The sequence below is a fragment of the Hipposideros armiger genome, unplaced genomic scaffold (genome assembly GCF_001890085.2).
Source record: "Hipposideros armiger isolate ML-2016 unplaced genomic scaffold, ASM189008v1 scaffold_138, whole genome shotgun sequence".
Lineage (NCBI taxonomy): Eukaryota > Metazoa > Chordata > Mammalia > Chiroptera > Hipposideridae > Hipposideros > Hipposideros armiger.
Window position 1 is genome coordinate 257000 of NW_017731488.1, and position 25993 is coordinate 282992.

The 25993-nt window shown below is 47.0% G+C and overlaps 3 protein-coding genes across 3 annotated transcripts in view; all 3 read left to right on the forward strand.

Annotated features, from left to right (window-relative positions):
• Positions 1-4956, forward strand: part of ELOA (elongin A) — a 12171-nt gene extending 7215 nt beyond the window's left edge. The window contains exons 6-9 of the mRNA XM_019650111.1: positions 7-168; positions 474-585; positions 1150-1331; positions 2229-4956. Of these exons, the coding sequence (XP_019505656.1) occupies positions 7-168; positions 474-585; positions 1150-1331; positions 2229-2290 (518 nt within the window). The 3' untranslated portion in view covers positions 2291-4956. The remainder of the gene's footprint in view (positions 1-6; positions 169-473; positions 586-1149; positions 1332-2228) is intronic.
• An 8279-nt stretch (positions 4957-13235) lies between these two features.
• Positions 13236-19847, forward strand: PITHD1 (PITH domain containing 1). Its single transcript, XM_019650218.1, has 6 exons — positions 13236-13544; positions 14211-14254; positions 14634-14711; positions 17442-17546; positions 18243-18351; positions 18898-19847. Exons 1-6 carry the CDS (start codon positions 13347-13349, stop codon positions 18997-18999), a joined length of 636 nt encoding a protein of 211 aa, XP_019505763.1. The 5' UTR covers positions 13236-13346; the 3' UTR covers positions 19000-19847.
• A 3104-nt stretch (positions 19848-22951) lies between these two features.
• The window catches only part of LYPLA2 (lysophospholipase 2), a 4556-nt gene continuing 1514 nt past the window's right edge, over positions 22952-25993 (forward strand). Inside the window, exons 1-7 of the mRNA XM_019650225.1 lie at positions 22952-23062; positions 24521-24623; positions 24879-24910; positions 25042-25107; positions 25590-25637; positions 25730-25800; positions 25953-25992. Of these exons, the coding sequence (XP_019505770.1) occupies positions 24546-24623; positions 24879-24910; positions 25042-25107; positions 25590-25637; positions 25730-25800; positions 25953-25992 (335 nt within the window). The 5' untranslated portion in view covers positions 22952-23062; positions 24521-24545. The remainder of the gene's footprint in view (positions 23063-24520; positions 24624-24878; positions 24911-25041; positions 25108-25589; positions 25638-25729; positions 25801-25952; position 25993) is intronic.

Below are 25993 nucleotides of genomic sequence, written 5' to 3' on the forward strand. Positions count from 1 at the left end.
ATACAGATCAATTATGGAAAATTCACTGTCACCGAGACTTTAAAGAAGAAAGGCCAGAAGAGTATGAGTCGTGGCGGGAGATGTACCTGCGGCTTCAGGATGCCCGAGAGCAGCGGCTACGCCTTCTGACAAAGAATATCCGATCTGCACATGCCAATAAGCCCAAAGGTGGGAGGGGATGGGGCCTGGCAAATAGTGAGCCCTGCGTTCTAGTCCACAGCAGGCCTTGGTGGGCCGGCTGATGGAGGTAGGGCCTCTGGCCCCTCAATCTCTTGCACGTATGGAATTCGGGCACGGGTGGGGGTTTCTTCTGCCACCACTCACACTATCCTACAGATGGGTTTTCAGCACTGATGAACCCTAAGCTTTGGGGGCACTTGAAAAGCCTTTCTCTCTTAACAGTGTAGATTATTAAACTAACAGTAGCATCTCTGCTCAGGAAGGCAGGTATTAACCTCCATATTTCTCCACAGGCCGACAAGCAAAGATGGCCTTTGTCAACTCGGTGGCCAAGCCACCTCGTGATGTTCGAAGAAGGCAGGAGAAGTTTGGAACAGGAGGAGCAGCTGTGCCCGAGAAAATCAAGTATGAGCTCTGCGTACTCAGGGAAGAGTCTAAGAGCTTGTCATTCACCCTGAAAAGGCAGCCCAGAGGCAGGAAGCAGTTCCTTTTGGGGGGAAAGCACCACCTTGCAGAGTGGGTTCTGGAGGCCGACCTGACCAGCTCGGCACTTGACCTCCCTGAGTCGCAGCTTCCTTGACTGCAGTGTAGGCTGGATAATTATTCTTGCCTCTCAGAGGGTCAAGAGTAAATGGAGAACAGGGCCTGGCTTCTGGAAAACATTCGCTTATGTGTTCCCTTTCCCCATTTAAACAAAAATGAGCTTTACTATGAGGACTAAATTGTTTAAGTCACATTGGCCTTTGCATAATGCAGATTTACACCTAAAGAGTGGAAAGTTAGTTGAGCGTATCATTCACTCTGAAGGGCTGATGCTATCATCACAGCGCCACCACCAGAATCTAGGGTCCCAGCGTTTGCTGGTCAAAACCACAAACTGAGTCTTCTCAGAAAGGCCAGCTTCAGGCCGTTGGTGCCGAGGGCGGATATCTCATGCTCATGACTGACCAACTTTGTCCTGTGTTACAGGATTAAGCCAGCCCCATACACCACAGGAAGCAGCTATGCTCCCTTCAGCAGTGGCAGCAGCAATAGCTTTAACACCAGCCCCGAGGAGCCGGCCTATGACGGCCCGAGCACCAGCAGTGCCCACTTGGCGTCCGTGGTCAGCAGCACTGTTTCCTATGATCCTAGGAAACCGACTGTGAAGAGTGAGTAGCTTGCGGTTCCTGCTCAGATATTTCAAAACTAGTATTTGAACCCCTTTAGTGTCACGGCCACTGCATCACATGTTGTGTATTGGATGTAGCGTATGTATGATGGCTTGCACAGAGCTGGTCTAAATGGCAGTGCCTCCTTTCCCCTGCTTTGTTCACAATGCATATTTATCTTTTTTTTAAAGCTCAATTCATTATCAATTCATTATTGAATGAAATGTCACTCCTTTTGTGAAGACTTCGAGAGCACATTATTTATCTTTTAAATAATGATCATAGTGAACATTCATTTTGGCACTATCCCCAGTATTCTGAGGAGGAGTCCTAACTTAAGAAAAACATTGTTCTGTTCTTACTTCAGGGCCCATGGGAGGGTGGGAGTCCTGGCTTAAGCTTTGACTGTGCTCAGGCTAACCAGTCGCACGAGCCAGCTAGCCCTCCTTCCTTCCGTGGTATTTACATTTAGGTCATCTTAGACCTGTTGCTACCCGGCAAGACGGGGGTAGGAAAGGGGTGCTTTTTGCTGGTTTGGATGTTGGTGAGGCAGGGTTCCGTTATGGCTCAGCATGGCCTTTAGAGTCTGGCAAGGACTGAGTTCCAGTTCCGCCACTTGCTGTTCAACCAGGGGCAAGTTGGCCAGTCTCTGAGTCTTGGTGAGGTTGTTCGAGTTAGAGATAGTCATTGTTCCAGGCCTGGCAGGGGCTCAGCAGGCGTTAGCTGTGTGCTGCTGCTTTTACTGTGGCGTTAGCCGACCACTGCTGCTTGCGCCCATCTGCCTGGTGGTGCAGAGCCAAGAGTGTGGCAAGACCTTGGCTTTGACTGTAAACCACTGGCGGTGTGTGTCTAAACGGCCACAGATCTGAAACAACAGCCTTATTTCTCTCTTCACAGAAATTGCCCCAATGATGGCTAAGACGATTAAAGCTTTCAAGAACAGGTTCTCCCGACGATAAACCTGAGGACTTGCCTTGGCAATAGAATTGGGGGGTGAGGAATACAAGGACAGTGGGGGTTGGGGAATGGAACTTCCACAGGAGACCAGACTCTTCTGCTCTGTAGAACCTTTGGTCTCTGACTCCTGCAGTCTGCAGGTGGCGCACCTGTGAACCTGTGAGCCGCAGCCACTGCCTCCCTGCCTGGAGAACACTTCAGAACTCGGAAGAAGATGTGAAGCCTCAGTCTCACTGAGGATTTTAAGGTCAATTATACTTTTGTTGTTAATTAGCTTCTTTGTAAACTATAAGACATAGTTTTAATTAATAAATATTGCCCCCAGATTGTATTTATATTACCCCCAGGTTTTTTTTTTGTTTTGTTTTTTGGGGTTTTTTTGGTCCTCTACCACACACTTAGCCTTTTGTTTTTAGGGCCCTTTGTTAGACGGAAGCCAAGTGAAAGCCATTACGCTGTCCCAGTTTACCTCTCCTGATGGACTGGTCCAGAGGGAGGACTGGGCATCCCCAGAGCCTGTGTGCTGCCTGTCCCATGTAGGGCATGGCATGGGCCCTGGGCTGCCCGTCCTAGAGGGGAGCCTCAGCGTGCAGACGGAAGTGTTCAGGTTAGACCCCTCCCCTGAGACCCTGCTCAGTGTAGCTTTGCATTCCTGTGCAGGTGCATCTCTTTCTTACTCGTTAAATAGTATTTATTAAGGGAAGTTATTTGGAAAGGTCTAGAGTCTTACCCTCATCCTTTTTGCCAGTCCCCACGCTTCCCCCCCCTTTTTTTTTGAGACTCACGAGAGGACACAGAACCTTGGGAGATCAATTTGCACAGAAACCCAGCATTTTTACAATTTCCAGTTTCTGATTCAAAACTTTAGGGTTTTTTTCTCCTCCCCTATTTTTGCTTCTCCCACCAGCATGGGGGAAAACCCATAAATACATGGCAGGGCTTTTTGTAGCCCCTCGCCCCCACCATACAACTTCAGAATTTTAAAAGCCAGCACTTTAATGTCTTGATCCATGTGAATTACTACTAGAAGTGAATGATTTTAAAGGTTGTAATGCTATGTTGGAAATTGGTTTTGTTTTTGCTTCCTTTAAAAGGTAAGATCATGTGACTGGAAGAGCACAACAATTTGCTATGTTTTGTAGAGAACTTTGCAGCTGAAGCTTTTTTGAGTTTTTAAGCCAGAATTTGGAGGGAAGGGCCCAGTTGATGAAAGTGTGTGAGCAGTGGTGTCAGGGTTGGGGAGATCTGCAAGGCCATGCCTCTGGTTTGGGAAGGGCGGCTCTCATTTCCGAGCGGCCGGAGGAGCAAGCTGAGAACTTGGAGGACAGTATCCGTGCCCGACTTGGCTGTGACAAGCACTGATCTAGTAGGAACCCACCCGGCTGTGACCCAGGTGGAAGCAGGTGCCCGTCCTTACGAAACCTGATAAGTAGGCTGAGGGCGTGATTAGTGTGACAGCCTAAAGAGCTTGGCAGTCAGGACCCTCCACAAGCTCACCCAAAGCCCAGAATATGGAGCTCACCATTTTTAACCAGCCTGGAGGCCTCAGTGAGGTAACCTTGAAGGTTCTGGAGCAGCGCAGGAAGTCTGTGCAGCAAGAGCTGCTGTGTTCAGTGAGTGTTTCTCTGTGGGATGCCTGCTGCGACGGGACATATAAGTATTGCTGTGTTTTAATTTGCTGTATTTTTTTAATTGGGTAAAGCATTACTTCTCTTGATTATTTGTTACTATTCCACCCCTCTCCCCTAGCCTGCTCCCCAAATCTGATATTAGGAAGCCTCTTACCTTTAAAACCAAATGAGCATCTGGGTCAGGTGCCAGGTATCTATTGTCTAGAATAGCTTCCTCGAAGTATCCACTACTTTGAACTTGTCTCTTAGCTGTGTGTTGGAGTCTTTGTCATTGAAACCAGTTTTTCATATTTCAGATTCAGTTGTGTATGATTTAATTTCCTTTATTAGGCATCTTTAAGCAGGGAGGGGGCAAAAGACATGTATACGTTCATCCCAACATCACTACCATAAGGACTTTTGATCGCCCTGTTTGCAGAGAACCAGGTCTCCCCCTCTCCCTCCAAGAGTGTCTGCATCAGGGGTGGGACTTGGTGAGAAGAGTAAGGAGGGTAGAGGAAAAGCCAAATTTCTAAACAACCCTCTCACCTGGGTAATTGAAATGGCTGTGGAACAGACGCAGGATGTCAAACTTTTGGTCTCATTTGTGAAAACGTGTGCAATTTTTTTTTCTGTGCTACACTACATACAAATCACCAAATGACAAATTAACCCTTTGTGATCGTTGGTGTAATGAGCAGTTTCTTTGGGCTATCTCTTTCTTTCCGGGAAGGGGGAGGGAAAGGAGCAAGGTATCATCCTGCTCTTCATTTGTATTTTGGTCCCAAAATGTAAATACAATTTTCTATGTTACTTTTTTGTGGTAACTACCAAGATGAATATTTTAATTAGATAAGTTATATGAAAAGGAAGAAAAATTCCATGTCTAAATAAAAAAACAAACAAACAAAAATCCTATATACTGTTGTCTTTCTTACCTTCTCCCTTGTTGTGTCAGAGAATGGAAGTCTGTAAGAAAATGTCTGATTCCTGGGCTGGGAGGCCGAGATCTGAATCCTTGGGCTGGGCGGTAAAGGATGTTGGATTTTTATCTGTAGCAATAGCAGGACTGGGAAAGGGGAAAGAGCCCTGTGAGCAAAGGGAGGAACTCGGATAAAGATGAGCACCTAAGTGGGGACCAGGTACTGTCCTTTGTTATACTTGGAACCCTGGAACTGAGCTGTTAACCCCATTTTACAGTTAGAAGCTGAGGCTCAGAGGGGTGAAATAACAGTCATAGCCGCATAGCTAGTACGTAACAAAGGAAATGATTTGAAATCCACATTCTTTGGCTACAAAGCGTGTGCCACTCCACCTTTCTGTCACTTTGGGGTTGTGTGAAAGACTCTGGTAGGTCTCCTCAGTCTTGGCTTCCTCATGAGAGCATAATGAACACTAATGCAGAAAGGTCTTGTCAACAAGGCATTAATGAGAACCTGCTGTGTGGGCCCTGGCTGAGCAACCCCAGTTTCAGCATTGGCTAATGGAGCCAAGGAAGGGCTTGGTTTCAGCCCCTGTGGACATCACATCGAGTGGGTCCGATCTTCCATCAAACCTAAACACACAGCAACGTGGTTTTATTATCCCTTCTCTCCTAAAGCGGGCATTCTTGGTGTATGGTCTGGATTTATTTTTCCCAGTTCTTTACTGGATCTAATTCTCACTTAGAAATTACTATGCATTGAAGTTAATTATGGAACATGGTATCTGACAGATGGCTTTACCCAGAATTATAAGTTAGCCCTTTGTCTCATTAATTCACCATTTGCTGAGCCAGGGCCTGTATTAGACCCTGGAATACAGAGTAACACAATCAAGTCTGGCGCTTACAGCCAGGTAAGAGTAACGGACCCCACTGGTTCTGCACTTACTATGGACCAGGCACCCTTCTGTCTCAATACATTGTCTCAGTTATCCCAATGACCCTACAAGGTAGGTCATCACAACCCCATTTAAAAAATGAGAAAACAGAAGCACAGAGAAATTAAGAACTTGCCCAAGGTCACATAATCAGTGAGCAGTGGTGCTGTGTATTGGACTGACTCCCAAACACATTCTCAGTCACGTTTAACCATTTCGTACAGAAACACACATACCCAATGCCAGGCTTCTGTAGCAAAGCTGACTCCAATGCAAAAGGATACCAGGGCCAAGGCTGTAAGCATTTCTAAGAATGATTTCCTTCTCTGCTGCACAAAACTGATGCCCAGAAGAATCCTCCACCTGGCTTACCTCCTTCACAGTGTTTCTCCACTGGGGTTCCCCCATCCACTCGAGTCTCTTCCGGATTATTGGTGAAATAGGCTGATGGTCTTCACGGGCCCCCAGACTTCTCCTCCTGTGATGCCGACTGTCTTCAACCCCTTTCAAAATCTCCTGAGGAAAGTTCATAGCTAGACCTGTGTTTCTCAAGCATAGAATCTCTGGGGTTAGGCCCCCGGAGTGTACACTAAAAAAAAGCAATTCTCAACCCAAGTAATTCTTAAGGTTTGAGAACTGCTCCAGAGGGTTTGTCACAAAGCTCTTCACAGCTGGCCTGTGGGTCAGGACCGGGAAGCTTGCATTCAGTCCCACAGCAAATACTTGGGTTGCCCCCACTCTCTGTCACTGAATAACAGACACGGCTCCTTTATGGAGTGTTCATCTCATAGGGGAGGCAATAATCAAACAACTGCAGAACTCATGGTTTAAAATACAGATTTCTGGGCCCCGCTGCAGCAATCTGTTCAAATAGGTCAAAGGTAAGATCTGGAAATAGATACTTTCTTACAAGCCTGCAGGGATGAATGTGGTGAGCAGCCTCGGTTGGGAGTGCCTAGCGTAGTGCAAAAGCAATGCGTGAGCTTTAGAATGAGATCCAGGTTCTCTCTGGCTTTGTGGCACCTGTCTGAGCCTCATTCTCATTTGTGCAATGGTAATAATGGCACCCCACAGGAATTCTTGTAGGGATTCAGTGCGAAGGAGAGCTCATTTTAGTGTCATTCCTTCATTCCCTCTAAATGTAGGACGAAAGGAACATGTATGTTTCCCACTGATGGGAACTGAAGCTTTAGGGTCACAAGCTAAGAACTATTTGGAGGTCAGCGAGTCCTTCCTGATAACTGAAATCTTAGCCCCTACTGCCCCAGACAGGGTTAGTTCAACCTTTTTGTTTTGGATTCCTCTATTCTATCAGGTCTCTTACCTTATAGTCCCTAACAAACACCAAAAAGGCAGACTCGACCAAGTTTCTTCTCAACTCAGGGGTCACACACTCAAATACCAGGAGTTGGTAAGAGTGGGGAGTGGTGGAAACAGAAGGAAAATGAGAGCTCTTTACATTAGCTCCACCTGACTGTTCCCAGGGGGAAGGGAGGGCCCAGTGTTGCCACATCTGCTGAGTTTTAAAGAAAAGAGAAATCTAGACTTCTATGTAAAATGTCCCAGTTTTTCTGAACCCTGTGCCACAACTGTATGCCAATGTATCAGGAAACCTATATGTGAAGTGAACAGGTTTCCAGAGAAATACATCTTACAAAAATTGACTCCTTATAGAGAGTCTAAACAGACTAATTGTCATAGAATAAATAGAGAAAGTAGTTGTTGAACCTCCCCTGAAACAAAGCCCCAGACCCAAGACAGTTTCATAGGGAGCATTCTTTCAATCTTAAGGAACAGGTAATACCAATGCCACTTAAACTATTCCAAAGCAAAGAAAAAGAAGGAAAATGCTATTGAAACCAGTATAACACTGATATGGAAACTGGATAAAGATTGTGCCACAAAAAGTTATGGACCAATCTCGTTTATGAAAATTGATGCGACTAAATAGCAGACTCTAAAAACTAAGAAGTCATGCCTAAATGGGGTTTATTTGAGACTGGCAGGGTAATCACACTAATTAGGACAGGCCAGGGCAGTAGTTCTCCATCGGAGGTGATTCTGCCCCCCAAAAGACACTTGGCAAAAAAATGTTAAACATTCCAAACTGCACAGGACAGCCCCCACAGCAAAGACTTATCTAGCCCAAAATGTCAGTCATGCCGAGGCTGAAGAACCCTGGACTTAGGTATGTTACAGTAACAGCTGCCAAATTTCAGTGGCTTGAAACAACAATGTTTGTGTCTCACTCATGACGGGGCTCTGCTTTATGTCATCCTCACGCAGGGACCCAATGCTAAAGGGAGGCACCATCCCTGTGCTTCTAAGATTTTCAAGACAAATGAAGAATGCTGAGTGGCTGCTAAGCTATGTCCAGAAGTGACATCGATCATTTTTATCATATTTCATTGGCTGCACCTAAATTCAAGAGGACAGAAAAGTACAGTTCATCCATATGCCTGGATGCAGAGAACTGGAAATAGTTGCTAACAGCACCAAAGACTCCAAAGGCAGTTACGGTAGCCTGGGCTCTCAGGGAATCCCCAAGGCCACCCAGCCTCGAATCCCACACTTCCTAGGTGGGTGGCCTCAAGCAAGTCACTTAACCTCTCTGTGTCCGTTTCTTCCTCCAGAAATGAGGAAAATACCTCAACCTTGCAGAGCTATCATATAATGATTTAACGAGTGAAAATGTAAAGTGCTTAGAACAGCGCCTGGCACATAAAAAGAGCTCAGGATGTTGATGTTAGGTGACATACCCAACACAGAAGGGGCATTTAGTAAAGGATTATTATAACTGATGCTCTCAGGGAAATGACTTGTCCAAGGTAACCCAGCTGGTAAATGCAGCATGGTGGTGAGCCTGAGCTCTGGGGTTTCAGCGTGGCACATAGTAAGTACTTAATAAATGTTAATTAATATTTGGAGAAGGCTCAATGTGGTTAACAACACAGACTCTGGAAGCCCACTGCCTGGATTTAAATCCTAGTTCCACTACTAACCAACTGTGTAACTTCGGGCAAGTTACTTAGCCAGTCTGTGCCCCTATTGTTTCACTTAAAATGAAGCTAATAATAGGACACCTGTAATTATAAAGATTAAAAAATAACAGAAGTAAAGCCCTTGAGACAGTGCTTGGCACATTATTGGTGCCATATGGTTGATGGCTATTATTGTTACTATATTCTCAACTTGCCACAAAGAAGCATTCAAAAGTAACAGAAAACCAGTTAGTTTCTCCCAGCCTAATTGAGACAGTAGACAAGGGAAAACTGATACAAATTAATCAGTTGTTGAGCTACCGAAATGTTTGCAGACAGAGCCTGGGAGTAAGAGAAAGAAAAATATTGGAAGCTTTTCCTTCCTGCCCCCAGAGTAGTCCTAGAAGCCAGTGAGATTCCATTTGTCTTCAGACATCCCTGCAACATAGGAGTGCAAGAGAAGGGACAGGCGGAGTAAGCAGAGGTAAAAAAGCATTATTCCCAAATCAGAGCTGAGCTACCTTGTAAAGGCCTGTTTCTTCCAAATCCAGCCCTCTGAGCAATTGCAGTTTCTAATCCTACCAGACGGGGGCGCTGAGCCAAAAGTCTTGCTCTTGGCAATAATAGACACGGTTTAACCTTTTTTTTTTTTTTTTTATAAATGGATTTTCTTTTCTTTTTTTTTTTTAAGATTTTTATTGGGGAATTGGGGGGATGGGAACAGTGCTGGGGAATTGGGGGAAGGGGAACAGACAAGTTGCTGTTGTTTTTGTTCTTCAGTCTAGTTGTGGAGGACATTGCTTCACTGGCCCAAGTTGGCACCATCATTGCACTCTTCCTGGGTGAGGCAGATCAGTCACCGGCTTCTGGACGGCCTCTCACTGCGGCTGCTGGCCGCTCACGCTGGCTGCTGGCTACACACCGTAGCCCATGGCAACCCACTGCCACAGGGGCTGCAGCCTACACCGTCGCCGGTGACTCCCAGCAGCCCAGCTCCAGGTTGAGCTGTTGTTCAGCATCTTAGCTGTAGAGGGCAGTGTCACTGGCCCTCATATGTGGGATCCGAACCGGGGCCCTCTGGCGTCCCAAGCCAGTTCTTAACCATCGCGCCACTCGGCCGGCCCACGGTTTAACCTTTTCCTATGGAACAGATATTGTTCCAAACACTTTTTCATGCTTTATCTCGTATTACCCTCATAATAAAATCCTACAAAGTAGGTACTGTTATTATTCCCATTTTATATACGACAAATGTGAGGCTTAGAGAAGCTAAGCAACTTGCCCAGCAGGCCATCCCTAATATTTGTGGGAATGGAGCAAGAGTACAAATGGAAGCATACTTGAAGTTATAAATGGACTTCATAAAACGTTAACTAAATACAGCTATTCTGCTACCTTGACAAATAAACCTTCACAATCCTGGGAGGCCACATTCAAATTTCTGAGTCCCTTGGAACTCTGCACTAGAAGGTGGTTGGAGTGGGGATGGGGGGGGAGGGGAGGAAGCAGGACCCTAGCCCCGCCTCCCTTTCTCTTCATACCCCTAAATATGCTTCCCTGCAAGGGGCCTTGTACACATGCGTGCAGATATCCTAACCTGTATGCTCACATTCTGTTCTAAGGGCTCTAAATTGAAAGAGTCCATCAGGTACCCAGCATAATGAATGACTAATCAGCCACAATAGCATCAGATTTCAGACTACTAGGGACCAAGAGAAGATCTTAAAAGCTTTCAGAAAGGGAGTGGGGGGAAACCCAGACAAAGAATCAGGAATCAGAACGACATTGTACTTCTCAAAGCTAGAAGAAAACAGAGCAATATCTTCAAAATTCTGAAATATTCACTGCTCAGCCAAATTACCAAATACATAGAAGAGAAGAATAAAGAGATTTTCAGTGGTCAGTTAACATGTAAGGTAGTGTGGTAGCCACCTCTAAGGTAGCCTCTGATGAGTTCTACCTCCTGGTATTCACACTCTTGAATATGGCTGACCTATGAGATATTGCAGAATTGACAGTATTTGACTACTAAGGCTAAGTCATGAAAAACAGGTGGTTTCTATTTGCTCTCTCTTGGATCACCTGCTCTGGTGAAAACCAGCCACCACCACATCATGAGGACACTCAAGCAGTCCTATGGAGAGGTCCATATGGCAACAGCCTCCTGCCAACACTGGCACCAACGTGCCAGCCATGTGAGTGTATCATCTTGGAGGTGGATCCTACAGCCCCAGTCAAGCTTTTGGAAGACAAGCCAGAACCACTCAGCTACATAAGCCAGAAATTGTGAGATAAATGTTCATTACTGTTTTAAGTCATTAAGTTTGGGAGTAATTTGTTACACAAGAAGATAACTAATACAGGTATATTGGCAGCGGGGTGGGGGTGGGGGTGGGCGGGGATCCACAGTATTTTGCAGTTCTTCCCATCAATCAAAAGGTGAAGTCTATCCCTCCCCCCTTGAATTTGGATTTGGTCATTGAAATTTGTTTTGGCTGAAGGGACATTAGCAAAAACTGCAGAAGCGGACAGTTAAAAGTCTTTGCGCAGCTGAGTCTTCCTTCTTTTGCTCCTGGAACTCTGCAACTCTGCCATTGACTAAGCTCAGGTAGCCTGCTGGAGACACATGGCCTTTTACCTCAACTGACATAAATATCAACTAGACATGTGAATGAGGCCATTGCAAACTATCTAGCCCGAGCCAACCAGCCCAGAAAAGGACTTCCCAGGCAATCTTCAGTCATGAGAAATAATAAATGTTTGTTGTTTAAAGCTTTTAAGTTTGGGGGTTACACAGCATAAGCCAGTTGATACAACATATTTACTTCATGTGCACCTTTTTTTCAGAAAACTATAGAATGTGCTCAAAGCCTGGTTACTTCCTAACCTCATTTGATTTTGTTAACTCAGCCTCAGTTTTCCTCATCTTCAAGTTAGAGATGACTTTGGATAACTCTACTATCTCTTAACGTTCATGTGACAAAGAACATGCTTAGCACAAGGACCAGCACAGAGTACTCAACAAATCAGTAAAGGATAATAATAATGAAAAAGTGACAGGAAAGAAGCCAAAACTGAGTAGAAGTCCTGAGAAAGGCTGTGTTAGTCCTGCCGTGGAACACTGTCTTTCCAAAGAAAGACTACTGAGTGTATCGTTCAATTAAACAAACATTTACTGAGCTTCTACCACGTGCCAGGACCCTTGCCTGAAACTGTGATGTGAAAGCATGACAATGAGCTATTATGAACCAGAACCAGGCTTGCCTAGTTCACAAAGAATTGAACTAGGACATCAAAGTATTTCTGAATGAGCTTGAACATAGGGTTATTTTGGTTTGTATTGCCTCAGCCCCCAGTCTTGTCTGGACACTCCAGAGCCAGAAGTGAAGGGCAGGCAATATCCGGAATATCCCATAACTCTCTCTACATCCTCTATCTTTTCCCCTCCTCACCAAGAAGTAAGAACACATTCTATCCTGAAACCAAAATCATTTCAACTCTAAACAGTGGCTTTCAATTCTTTTAACCTCAACCCACAATATGATAAAACATTTTACAATGCAGCTGGGTACATAAACCCGAAACTGAAACAAAAGTTCCAAAATTGACACTTAAAATGTGTGATACATTCTGAACTTTTTATTCTATTCTATTTCATTTTTTGAATGCTGGTCACAATCCTCTAAGTGGATTTTTAAGCCCCATTAATGGGTCACAACCAGCCGTTTGAAAAAACTGCTCTGAAAAATCACAGGGGGAGGGGACTTAAAGGTCATCTAGTCCAATCCTTGTACTTTAAAGGGGGTAAACTGAGACTCAGAGAGGTTAAGTCACTTGCCCAAGGCCACACAGCTAGTAAGTGGCGGTGCTTGGATTCGAATCAAGATCTGACTCAGTTATTGAATTCCTACTATGTGTCAGCCATTGTGATGAGTTCTTTAAGTGCATTTTTTTCATTTAATACTTACTGCGATCCTATGAAACAGGTATTATTCCCACTTTACAGAAGAGGAAACGAAGTCTCGGGATGGGGGAAATGATTTATTCAGAGTGTCATACGTTAGTAGCGGACCCAGGACTTGTCTTCAGATCCGGCATCCATAAAGACCATGCTCTCGACGGCTAAGCCCACTGTGGAGATTATGAAAAGTGGGTCTGTGAGCTCTAAGCGCCTAAACGTGCACATGTGAGGCGGTGATAACGTTGTGCTCCCTCCTCCTCAGGGCCTTATCGTTGCGCACGCTTGCCTCCACCAGCTCCCCAAAACGAGGAGGGTCCGAAACCCAGCGCCACCATTTACTCGGAACGCCAGCCTAACTAACCTCTCTGCTGTTCAGTTTCCATATCTGTGAAGCTGGGAGGGCAACAGCATCCGTCCCCAGAACTGAAAGAATCAACATTAATTCCCAGGCACCTGAAAGCGCTTGTCAAACGCCAATCCTCTCCGAGCCCCGCCCCCTTCCTCCCTGGACGCATGCGCCGCACAGGGGCGCCTTTTACGACGCGACGGCCACGGCGCGCTTGGCGGCGGGGGCGGCGGGAGCGGCGGGAGCGCGGTGCTAATTGCGGCGACCCGGCTGAGAGGAAGCGCGGACGGCGGTGTCGCCATGTCTCACGGACACAGCCATGGCGGGGGCGGCTGCCAGTGCGCCGCCGAGCGGGAGGAGCCACCCGAGCAGCGCGGTCTGGCCTATGGCCTGTACCTGCGCATCGACCTGGAGCGCCTGCAGTGCCTCAACGAGAGCCGTGAGGGCAGCGGCCGCGGCGTCTTCAAGCCGTGGGAGGAGCGGACCGACCGCTCCAAGGTGGGCCTTCCAGGGCCTGGGCCGGGCGAGGCGGGGAGCTGCTCTTCTCTGGCAGCCTCATTCCTGAAGTTAAAAATAACGACAGCCCGATTGCCACGCGCTTTGCCTTGCCGGTCTCCCGCCAGCCCTTTGGGAGCCGAACAGGATCGAGTCTCCCCATTTTGCAGAGAGAGGAACTGAGGCCCAGAGCAGGAAAGGGCGCTTTGGCTTTCCACAGCCAGCGTTCTGTTCCCGGGCTTCTGTGGGCAGTGAGGGAGGATGGCCGCGAGGGCGCTTTTCCTACCAGTTGACCACTAACTAGTACCAGTGACTTGCCTGATCCTATCACCTGATGAAGACCAAAGACCAGCCGAGGGACATGAAGTGTGTTATCCTGTCTAGAGCATTTCCCATGGTGGGGTCACAGAGCCATTTGAGAGTTGTGAACCACTTAGGCACAGATCTTAGCACACCGTTTCAGGAGGCTAGTCGGCCCTGGAACGTCATTCATGGGCTCCCCATTAAGAACCCTCTGATTGGATGGTCTGTGACTATTAAGTGCTGGAAAACCCAGGGAGGTGGACTGTGTATTTGCATTGCACTCCAACTGTAGAACAGGGTGCCTGAAATTGTAGGCTCTCAGCAAATATTTGTTGCTTTCTCCCTTCCCCTCCCCGTCCCCTCCAGTTTGTTGAAAGTGATGCCGATGAAGAGCTTCTGTTTAATATTCCGTAAGTATCTAATCTGCGCTTGCCTCAGGCTACATAGACTGTACCCAGTTCCTTTAACAGAATTCATTCATTGATTGTGTCAACCACCAACTGTTTCTAGAAATGGGGTAAATGACCGTGGTGGGTTTGAGGAGGCATCGTCATAGCTTTCTTGGTGCAGACGGGAAAAGATGTATTTGTTGAAAGAGAACTGAGACATGAAGGCAAATTTCTTAGAACTGCAAAATGCCAGAGGCAGACAGGATGTTAGAAATTCTCTAGCACAAGCCTGACACATGAGCAAACTGAAGTCCAGAAAGGGGAGGGTCTTGGCCAGGGTCACACAGCTAAGCAGAGATTCAAACCCATGTTGACAACCATCTCTTTTGCATTCTGGCAGATTTACGGGCAATGTCAAGCTCAAAGGCATCATTATAATAGGAGAGGATGATGACTCACACCCCTCTGAGATGAGACTGTAAGTGGCAAGGGCTTAGGCCCTCAAGAAGCGCCTCCTTCTCTCTCTCTTTCCTCTGGTAGCACTTGATCCCAGAATAAAATAGTTTTTTCTTGTTACTGGGTTAAATGTCTCCTCTCCCCCTTAAAAAAAAAACCTTGGTCCTGTTCTGTATCATAATACACTTACCTCCCTGAATTAACAAATTTTTTAGATTAAGCACCTTTAAGGCCAACAGGTTGGCTCTTTTCAAAGTGCCTGTGTGGCACCATTCATTCAGAGAGCATCCTATAAGTGCCAATTGTTGATGACTTTGCAGTTTTCTTAGTAACCAGCTGCAGATCTTAAATGGTCTTTATAGATTCTACTCTTGGGGTTAGCTTCAAAATGTCCCCTTACTATTTCATACAGTTGTAATCTTTGCATGTGTTTTGTTGACGTGGAATTAACTCCACCTGAATTTGCGTGGCCTTTAGTTAGTAAAATTTTATATATAATACCTCTTGTAACACTGTATCTGTTACCACCAGAGCTAGTATTCCCTTTTTTAAAAACTTGCCTAAAAGAAAGGAGAACCACTTTCAGCATGTTGGAGAAACATATCAGAAGAACTTTACATAAAAAGAATTTCTTCTGAAAAATTGACCAATATAAGAGGTTTAAGAAATTGACCCTATTTTTGAATGTTAGAAATATGCATTTGAAAGCAACTCTATGTATTTAATCATTTTAGAGAACCAAAGTATGTTTGAGTTGATGCTTTTTGGAGACTAATTTATGTGGAAGATGGATTGGCTTGAGAAGGCTAGACATTCATGTTGCGTTGTGGTTAAGAGTGGGCTCTGGAATAAACTGCTGGGGTTCAAATTCTGGCTGTACCACTTGCTGCATGACTTTGGGACATTTCTTACTTTCTCTAATCTCGATTTTCTTGTGTTAAATGGCAATAGTAATACTATGAACCTCATAAGTTTGTAGAGAAAATTAAATGAGATAAAACATATAAAGAGGGGGCGGCCGGTTAGCTTAGTTGGTTAGAGTGCAGTGCTCATAACACCAAGGTTGCTGGTTCGATCCCCACATGGGCCACTGAGCTGCGCCCTCCACAACTATAATAGATGGAAACAACTACTTGGAGCTGATGGGTCCTGGAAAAGCACACTGTTCCCCAATTCAAACAAACAAACAAACACGTAAAGAGCTTATAATAAGTCTGGAATACAGCAAGTGCCCAATTTTGGAAGAGCAGGTGCAAAATACTTAACATAGCCCTCAGTTCTAAGTACTTTATACATGTTATACTTTTCTGAGTCTATCATCAATTGTAAAATGCACCAGTATTTTATGTACCATTAATAAAGAAACTATTGCCTGTTCCACTATGACATGCCATCGAAACATCCAGAAAAGTTGAGACTTAAATCAGTGAACTTTGAACACAGACTGGGTATTAGATGATATTAAAGAATTGTTAATTTTTGTAAAGTGCTATGATAGGTTTTTTTTTTTAGGAAGTCCTTTTTAGAGATACTTACTGACATGTATGAGTGAAATGATGTTTGGGATTGCTTTAAAATATCAAGCACAAACAAAATGGGGTTGATAGACAAAATCAGCATCCTGTGGATTATTGAAGCTGAGTGATATGCATATGGAGATTCATTATATTATTCTCGCTGCTTTTGTGTGTGTTTGAAATTTTCTATAGTAAAACTTTGCTAATATATGTGTCTTAGAATTAATTTAGTTTAATCTCCACGTCAACTATGAGATATGTACTATCACTATCACCATTTTACAGATGAGGAAACAGACATAGAGAGGTTAAATCACTTGCCCAAAATTACACAGCTGGCAAGTGACAGAGTCAGTCTTTAAACCTAGGAAGCCTGGCTCCAGAGACACTGCTTTGAACTACAGTGCTGCTATACTGCCTCTCATAATGCTGCTCATAAATGTTCACTGTTGTTATTATTATTCTGTGCATCATTCTTAGAAACACTTTGAAGCAAACATTTGTTTTCTTGAATCACATGCATTTTGCTGCAGCTAACACCTAGGCCCCTCCTGTGTGGGTGTGTTAATAAAACACTATAGAGATTGTGGGGGTGTGCAGCTTGGTCCTTGAGAATTTGTGAGTTATAGAGACAGTGGTTTCCTTGAAAAATGTCTTCTTTACTAGCAGTTTTACTTGACTTTCCAAAAGCCCATTGTGAGTTTGCAGCCTTTTGTGCTCCTTTCACAACAGTAATCCCCAAATTGTATTTTTTAAAAGAATTGTAAAATGACTCAGTATAAAGGGTAATTTAGAACACAATAAAATGCTTGAGCAATGGGTTACCTGATCTTATCTCTTAACTGTATTTAATATGTTTCTGCCAAAGTATCCCCCCCCTCCCCCCCGTGAGTAAGCTGTTTTATTTAAACATCCTCAGCTTGGTCTGAGCGTGCTGAGTTGCTTATTTTCTCCATGCATTTGCTGCGTGTGACCTAGTTTGAGCTATCTCTTTGTGCATTGCTTCTCATGTGATCCTAATCCACTCAGGGATGCCATTGGTTTCTGTTGCAATTCTCAGCTCTTTTCTTGTTGGATTAAAGATATTTTTGTATCAGTACTAGTAAAATGCCATTTCCAAAATTTGATCTCCTTTTCATAGAACTGAAGGCAGTTGAATACCAGGAGGAAGTTTTGAAAAATTGAAAGATGTAACAATGTACATTTCTTGATTTTTCTTCCCTTTGCTTTCTTAGGTACAAGAACATTCCACAGATGTCCTTTGGTGATACAGACAGGGAGCCAGATCAGACCTTTAGTCTGAACCGGGATCCTACAGGAGAATTAGAATATGCTACAAAGTAAGCACTGGGCCTCTCTTCTGTTCTCTGTGGCTTCTGAGGAGCAGCAGGCACTCCCTCATTTTTAGTGAGCATCAATGCATTAGCACTTACCAGGCTTGCAGTTTATTTTTGGCCCATCTCCTACTCTCATAATATCAGAAACAAGTTAAAACAATGGAGTAGGCTTGATCCTTGGCTTGGTCAATTTTTGGCAGAGATTTGGTGCAAGCCACAGATTTGTTAACTTGTGAGCAATTGGCAGATCTGAATGAGCTCCTCAGATGTGCTTAGGAAAAGTGTTTTCAAAATTCCTCTGTGCATAGTTGGCTTACAGCAGGCTAAGGGACACGTGACCACCTTATTTCCTCACTAGTTCTCTCTTCTTCCTAAGGTGAGGTCAACACTGAACTTGCTTTAGAATCCCTGCTTGTTATACAGCATTTCTAAATCCTGCTCCGTGAGGCTGGGGGCAGTGTAGATTCATTTTTTTCTATCCCTACTGCCTTGGGCAGGGTCTGGCAAATGCTCAGTAAATGTGCACGGAATTATTTGCTTGTCCAAAGGAGAAGAATGAGACATAAGACCCCAGGAATGTTCTCTGACATTTGCCTGAGTTTTACCACAAGTTGAAGCTGGAATTGTTTTTGAAATGGTGGTGAGATACTCATTGAACTCTAACCTGTGTCTTCTCTCCCCATCCCTTTCATGCTCTAGAATTTCTCGTTTTTCCAATGTCTATCATCTCTCAATTCATATTTCAAAAAACTTTGGAGCAGATACCACGAAGGTCTTTTATATTGGCCTGAGAGGAGAATGGACTGAGGTAAGATGGGGTTGGAAACGTTATTTTCCCCTCCATATATATGTATATATGTGTCTATATCTTCATGCTGTGGTAGTGGGAGCTTTAAAGAACGGAAAAGAGCAAATTGAGACATTGAATACTCCGTCTGTTTATAATTTTTCTTGGTCATCACTGTCACCTGTCCCTCCCATTTGACAGGCTGGCTATAGGCATTTTTAAGGGGGTGGAATAACACAACTGATACCAATTCAGTTTTTTACTTTAAAATTGTTTCCTTCATTCAACATTTTTGGTAACCGTTCTTGTTCTAGGCATCGGAAATAAGATGATAAACAAGATAGACATGGTCTTCTTCTCATGGTGCCTCCAGTGTAGTGGGGGAATGATTCTGATAAGTTACCGGGTGACTCATTGATAATGACTTGGCAGACTTCTCAAGATAAAAAAGTATCAGAACGGGGAAGAGCTTAGATGATGACTTCTAGAAATGGACCTGAATAAGGACTACTCCAGTGTGTGGTCTGGGGACTGGCCAGGTGACCCAGGCTCTCCATTTTCTTGCAGCTTCGCCGACATGAAGTGACCATCTGCAATTATGAAGCATCAGCCAACCCAGCAGACCACAGGGTCCACCAGGTTACCCCACAGACACACTTCATTTCCTAAGGGCTGCCAAGGCTCCCACTGAGGCCCTGTGTCAGTGAAGATGTATGACAACCTGTTGGGAAGGACGAAGAGATGGGGCTCCAGAGGAGTTGGCTGCCACAGCCTTTACCAAGCTTTGTCTTTGGGCCTCGCTGCAGAAACCTGGCCTATGGAAGATACCACACCACCAGGGAGGGTTGTGTGGATGCCAGGGGACAATTCGTGGTTCTCTAGGGCCCTGTAGAAATTGGGTCTTGGGCTGGTCAGCATCTGGCAGTCATGGATAATATCTGCCTTTCCAGTCATTATGGCCATGGGATTCCAAGTGTCTTGTTTTGTGGCAGGATTTTTGTGTGACTTGTTTTTTAAAAAATGGAAACTATTCCTGGGCTGTAGTAAACTTTCTGAAGCCTCAGCCTTGTGTTTGCATTAGCCATCAGGAGGGTCTCCAACTAGAAGTTCATGTCCCTGCTTGCCCCTTCTCCCTGTCATCGTTCAGCATTCTTGTCAAGTTGCCCAACTTGGAGTTGTCTGTCATGCAGTAGTAGCCTTCCATGGTTATAGCTAGAAGAGCAGGAATCTCATGATGATGCTTAATTAATAATAGCTTGAGGAGAAGGTCTTTTTTCCTACTGCCTAGGTAAGCAGTCTGGGGAGAGCATGGGCATCATTACTATGTTTGTGGGTATCCTGGTCGAGGTAAGATTGGGACTTAGGTAAGATTCCCCTTGGGACATCCTTAATGTTTATTAGCTTCTAACTAGTGTTGTAAACCAAGTGCCAGAATTTGGAGCTCTCATTGCTTCTGTTCATGACTTTTTATTCACTGTGACTAAATAAGCTTCCTAATAAATCCTTGCCAGACTTAATGTTTGTATATTCTTTTTTTAATTTTTTTTTAAAGACTTTTATTGGGGAATTGGGGGGATGGGAACAGTGCTGGGGAATTGAGGGAAGGGGGACAGACAAGTTGCTGTTGTTTTGTTCTTCAATCTAGTTGTGGAGGACGTTGCTTCACTGGCCCATATTGGTATTATCATTGTGCTCTTCCCGGGTGGGGCAGATGGGTCGCTGGCCACTGGACGGCCACTCACAGCAGCTCTTGGCAGCTCACGCTGGCTGTCAGCCACTCATGGTAGCTTTACGGCAGCCCACTGCAGCCTCACTGCAGCCTATGCCGTTGCTGGCGACTCACGGCAACCCAGCTCCAGGTCGAGTTGTTGTTCACCATCTTAGCTGTAGAGGGCGCAGCGTCACTGGCCCTAATGTGGGATCCAAACCGGGGCCCTGCTGCTCAGAGCTGACATCCCAAGCCAGCTCTTAAACAACGCGCCACACGGCCAGCCCTGTATACTCTTTTGAGTTCTTGGTAGTACTGATGAAACTTATTTTACTGGGAAGTATATGGGACTTAGAAATTGGTTATTGTTTTGGACCAGGTAGATTGTAAATGTGACAATTATATCAAGACTAGATCAGTTTCTCCAGGAAAGGTCAAGCTTAATTCTTCTGTACAGTAGGCTAAAAACACTCCTGCAGCCACCCACTCACATTTTGTAAAGAGGAAGTTGAAATTAAAAACCTATATTCCATTTCTCATGAAAGGAAGAAACTTGTGGAGTGACATTTACAAAAATGAGAGAGAACAGATTCTGGAGCTCAGAAGAAATGAGGGCGAGGAAAGTGAGCAGCACATGCAGTCTGTAGGTGGATCCAAGACTTTGGACTTAAATTTTTAAAATTAGGGCAGCAATTGGAAAGAATTTAAGTGCATACAAAGAGGTTTTCAGATGGTCAGTATTCTCTCCCTTGCAGAAAATAGAAATAATTGATAATGGTAATGAGTGTTGAATCTGATCCTCTTGAGAGCATTCCTCTGAGGGGTTTGCCCACACTGTTAGGAGGACATGCCCACTGTTTCTCCAGCCTGTCCTAGGTAAAGCCTGCCACCATCAAGGTTCGTGGAGCCTCAGAATTTCTAAAATCAACCAGAATGCAAATACAGTTCTTGCTGCATTGAGGATCCTACTCCTCAGTTTACAGCCACAGCTTCTTTATATCAGTTGGATCATTTTGGAGATAAAAGAAGGGCTATGCTTTAATTTGGAGGAGGTGAAAATGACATTAGCAATCTTAAAACAGAATAGCCCTGGGCCGGCCAAGTGGCTCATTATAGGTTAAGAGTTGGTTTGGGATGCCAGCTCTGAGCAGCAGGGCCCCGGTTTGGATCCCACATGAGGGCCAGTGATGCTGTGCCCTCTACAGCTAAGATGGTGAACAACAGCTCAACCTGGAGCTGGGCTGAGGTGAGTCACTGGCAAAGGCGTAGGCTGCAGTGGGCTGCTGTAAGCTACTGAGAGTGGGCGGCAGCCAGCGTGAGCAGGCGGCAGCTCTTGTGGCTGTGAGCCTCTGTGAGCAACTGTCCAACAGCCAGTGACTGACTGCCTCATCCGGGAAGAGCTAAATGACCACAATACCAACATGGGCCAGTGAAGTGACGTCCTCCACAACTAGACTAAAGAACCAAAGGACAGCAACTTGTTTGTTCCCCTTCCCCTACTCCCCTCCCCCAATCCCTGAATAAAATCTTTTTTAAAACAAACAAACAAAACAGAATAGCCCTTTATTAATTCCATTGGTTAAAGCACTAATCACAGGTAACTCTGGGACTAGACCTCTGAATTAGATGCTTTGCTCTGAAGAATTTGCTCAAAGTGCAACAGTGCCTCAGGTGACTGCGGTTGCAGGAAGAATTGTTCATTCTTTCATAAGCAGACCCAGCAAGGATCCTGTTGAGAGTGGGAGCTACTGTTTTCACCCACTCATTTCCTCTCTGACATCTGGTTCTGGTCCTGGGTGCTTGGCTTGCTGTGGTCCTCTAGACCCAAAGCTTTCCTGCCCGGAATCCTGGTATTTTAGGCTCTGTCTTTGTGGCCTATTAAGGACTTTAGACCAAACTGCCTCTTACCCTGGGGAAAAGTGCTTTGTTGAGCTTCCAAGTTTACTGTTTTCTTTCAGTTCAAAAAAAGGTTATGCTGAGGGATGAACATGACTCATTTCCACATGACTCATTTCCTGTTTGTAGATGCCCACATGTTCTTTGAGGAACATGGTCCTTCGTCTCAGTCTGCCTTCCCTTCTAGCCTTTCTGTGGACCCTGAGCCCCATTTCCAGTTTACCAGTGGAGCAAGAAGCAAAGGGTGACTCAGTGGTGCCCAAATAAAGCTCTTTTTGTTCTTAACAACTGAAGCTCATTGATGGTGGTATTTTGTGCACTGTCTGCATGGCATTGCTTGTCGAGGGCAGAGACAACACTTCTGATGCCTGTCCAGCTGTCCTGTTATGGCCTGTGTTATTTTCCCAGGGTCTTTTTAGAGTCATTAAGGCCTCACACTGATTTTACAGTGTATAAAGCATCCGCACGACCTCATTCGAACCTACCAACAAAGCTCTGAAGTAGGCAGGGTGCTTATTATCACCATTTTACAGCCCAGGAAGCAAGTGCAGAAGCAGCATTACAGTGTAATCCTGAGATTGCTGTTTACTTCTCCTCTCTGGGCCTCCATTTCCTCGTCTTTAAAATAAGACTGGAGGACTAGATGGTCTCTAAGGACCTTTTCAGTTCAGCGTAGGATTCCATCCATGATCCTCGGATAGAGCATGAAAGCCAGTGGTAGATACCCAAGACCATAATTTAGTGCTGCCCGTGGCGATGGGAAGGTGGGAAACTTTATGCTCCTGAGAGGAATGCCTCTCCTTCCGGATAGCTTTCCTCCAGGAGGCGCACGGGTGGTGACAGCAAGTGGGAGTCTCGGATGCTCTCTGGATTCTGCAGGTGACTCCGGGGCTTAATTACGGGGAGTGGCCCCACCGTATCCAACATGGCAGCTCCTATGTGGTGAAAGCCCGACGCCCACTTCCGGGTTCCGTAACTCTGGCCAGGCTACTTCCGGAAGCGCGATGGCTGGTTTCCCGGGACTCGAGCGGAAGTTCCGGCGGGGGCGGCCGAGGGGGAAGAGTGTGTGTCTGTGCCGGAGAAAGAGGAGAGTCGCCCCAGAGGTCTTGAAACCCCCAGGAAGTGGAGGTACCCTGGTCCTGGGCCAGCAGGCAGAGGGAGGGCACTGGAAGAGATCGGACCACAGCGAGGGTCCTGCCCAGTGGGGAGGGGTACCGCAATTATAAGAGATGGGGGTGGGGAGTGAGGTGCGAAGATGGTCTGGCCAGTCTTGGGGACTTTGGGGGTAGAGAGGGGTAAGAAGTGGGTGTCTGGGTGTGATGAGAGGGACGTAGGGTCGGAAGTGAAAGCTCCCACAGTGGGGCGGGGGCTCCCCAGGGTCAAAGGTAGAACGCTGATTTGTGGGCAGGCGCGGGTCCTGGGTCAGGGTAGAAAGCGTCACTATAGAGAGAAGGCGACCCTTGGTCAGAGCAGAAGTTCCCATTGTGGAGAGTGGGAGACCCTGAAATGGAATGGGAGGGAGATTCCAGGTCGTGGGGGGCGAGGCACCACTCTGAGAAGGGAGGACCCTCGGATAAGAGACGGAAGTCGTCCAGTCGGGAAGAAAGGGAATCCCAGTTTAGGAGGAAAGGTGCAGCCTCTTGTGGGAAGGTGAACCCCAGGGTTAGAGGTGAGGGATCCCACTGTGGAGAGGTGCACTTGGGGTTAGAGAGGGAAGGTGGAAGCCAGTTGCGAGTGTGGGTGGGGTGGGCAATGCAGGGAAAGCTAGGCACTTAGGGGCATGTAGCGGACGCTTCTGGGGAGTTTGGAGGATGCTGAGGATGGGGAGGAGCCAGCCAGCCTGACATTCTTTTGTGTGTTTGGGAGTCCCAGAGCGTGGTCACGCCGGGGGACCCATCTGGAGTCAGTGGGCAGAAGCAGAAGCAAGTTGCCCCATTCAGGAAGGCATGGGTTACCAGTTAGGGGGTAGGTGGTAGACCCAAGTCCGTGTGCCCTCTGGGGTGATGAGCAGCCCCCAGGGGCTCTGGGAATGGCTGAGCCAGAAACTGCTGTGAAGGCTGGGTTGGGGCTGGATGGGAGGGAGGTTGGAGAAAATGTGTGTGTGGTGGGGTAAGGGCTGGAAGCATATTTCCTTGGCATTTTTCTCTCCTTCATTTCCAAGTAGGGCTGGGGAGGAGGGGACCCAGGGGCTCTAGAAGAAGGGGGACGATTGGAGAGCCAGGAGGAGGCAATCTGCTAAGGACAGTTAGGTGGGGGGAATGCAGCTGAGGATGCCCTGGCTCCCCTCCCCCACAGTCCCTAAGCCCTGCCTCTGCCCATCTCCAGCAGGCTCAGGCTGTGTGGTGGCCAGAACCAGGGGGACACGATAGGGGCCACCTCTGCTTCTCTGCCCTGGAATGGAGGCAAACTTCCTACCTGCTCTGGCCGGGACTTCTTGCCTGCCTTTTCTTTGTGCCCGGGACAGAATCCGGGGTGCTGTGGGGGGCTCATGGCCTGGGTAGGCCCTGGGTTTGAGGCTCTGCCCCTGTGTTAGGAGTCTCTCCGCTGCCTGAGCCTGCTTTTGACTACTCCCCCGAATTTGCACAGGCCCCAGCCTGGAGCCTTGCAGTGTATGTGTGGTAACACCATGTCTGTGCCCCTGCTCACCGATGCTGCCACCGTGTCTGGAGCCGAGCGGGAAACAGCTGCGGTAAGTAAGGGTCCCCTCCTATCCACGGTGGCCCCCAGGCCAGCTGGGGAGCTGGCTGGAGGGGCGTGGAGAAATGGAGATGGCAGTGATGAGAAGGGAGCAGCCTGGAGCCCGGAGGCAGGGGGTTAATAACCTGCTTGGCTACTACTTCATTTCCCCCCCAAGTCCTTGGGAGTGGGGGAGGGGTGGCCAGCAGTTAGAGGACAGTGGGGAATGATGGCAAGATTCCCTCTTCCCCATCTGATTCTTTTCCAGGTTATTTTTTTACATGGACTTGGAGACACAGGGTGAGTGAGCTGGGGAGGGGGTCTCCCCTGGGGAGGTGGGGAAAGGCCCAGTGGGCAGGGTTGGAGAGGCCTGTGCTGCCCTCCTTGTCTCCCTCTCCACATTGTTGCCTTTTCTCCCCTTTCTTCTACAGGCACAGCTGGGCTGACGCCCTCTCCACTATCCGGCTTCCTCATGTCAAGTATATCTGTCCCCATGCGTGAGTGTCACCCTAGCAAGGAAGGGGCTGAGGATGGGAATAGGCTGAGGGTGGTCCTGTGGCCCTAGGTCTGTTCTTTCCTGCCAGCTGCATCCTGAGGCCTGGGCCCAGGGCAGTCAGAAGTTCCATTTCCAGCCTTTACTTCTGTGGAGCCCCCAGGAATAGGGTCCAGCCCCAGCCCAAGGCCTCCTAGACCTGAGACATCCAAGAGCCAGGATCCCCTGTTCCCATTCCCCAAGTACTCACCTACTAAGCTGGAACCCCTTCAACACTGAGTGCTGGGCTCTGCTTCTCCATCCCTGCTGCTGACGCCCCAACCACAGCTTCCAGCCCTAAGCTTCAGGTTGCCTGGCAACACCTTAAACACAGGCCCTGCCCGTTGGGAGGGGCCCCCAGGGACCGCTCTGCCTGCTCCAGGACTGACTGCCATGGTTGCCTCCTCCCTCTGGAGCATGCTAGCCCTTCTCGCTCTCCTTCCCCAGGCCTCGGATCCCTGTGACGCTCAACATGAAGATGGTGATGCCCTCCTGGTGAGTTTGAGCAGCGGGGAGGTGGGAGCTGAGAAAGCTCTAGGTGGCTGGCCAGGGTCTTCCAGGAGCTGCCAACGCCTCTGTTTGCCCAGGTTTGACCTGATGGGCCTGAGTCCAGATGCCCCAGAGGATGAGGCTGGCATCAAGAAGGCAGCAGAGAACAGTAAGGCCCCAGCCCCTCTTCATCGTCCTCCCTCTTTCCCTCGCCAGTCCCCTCTTCCCCGCAGGAACGTGTTGGGCAGGACCTCTGTTGGGCCCCTTCCCTGGGCCCCTCCAGCAGCTTCCCCCCCGCCCAGTCATGCCCCCTCCCCACAGTAAAGGCCTTGATTGAGCACGAGATGAAGAATGGGATCCCT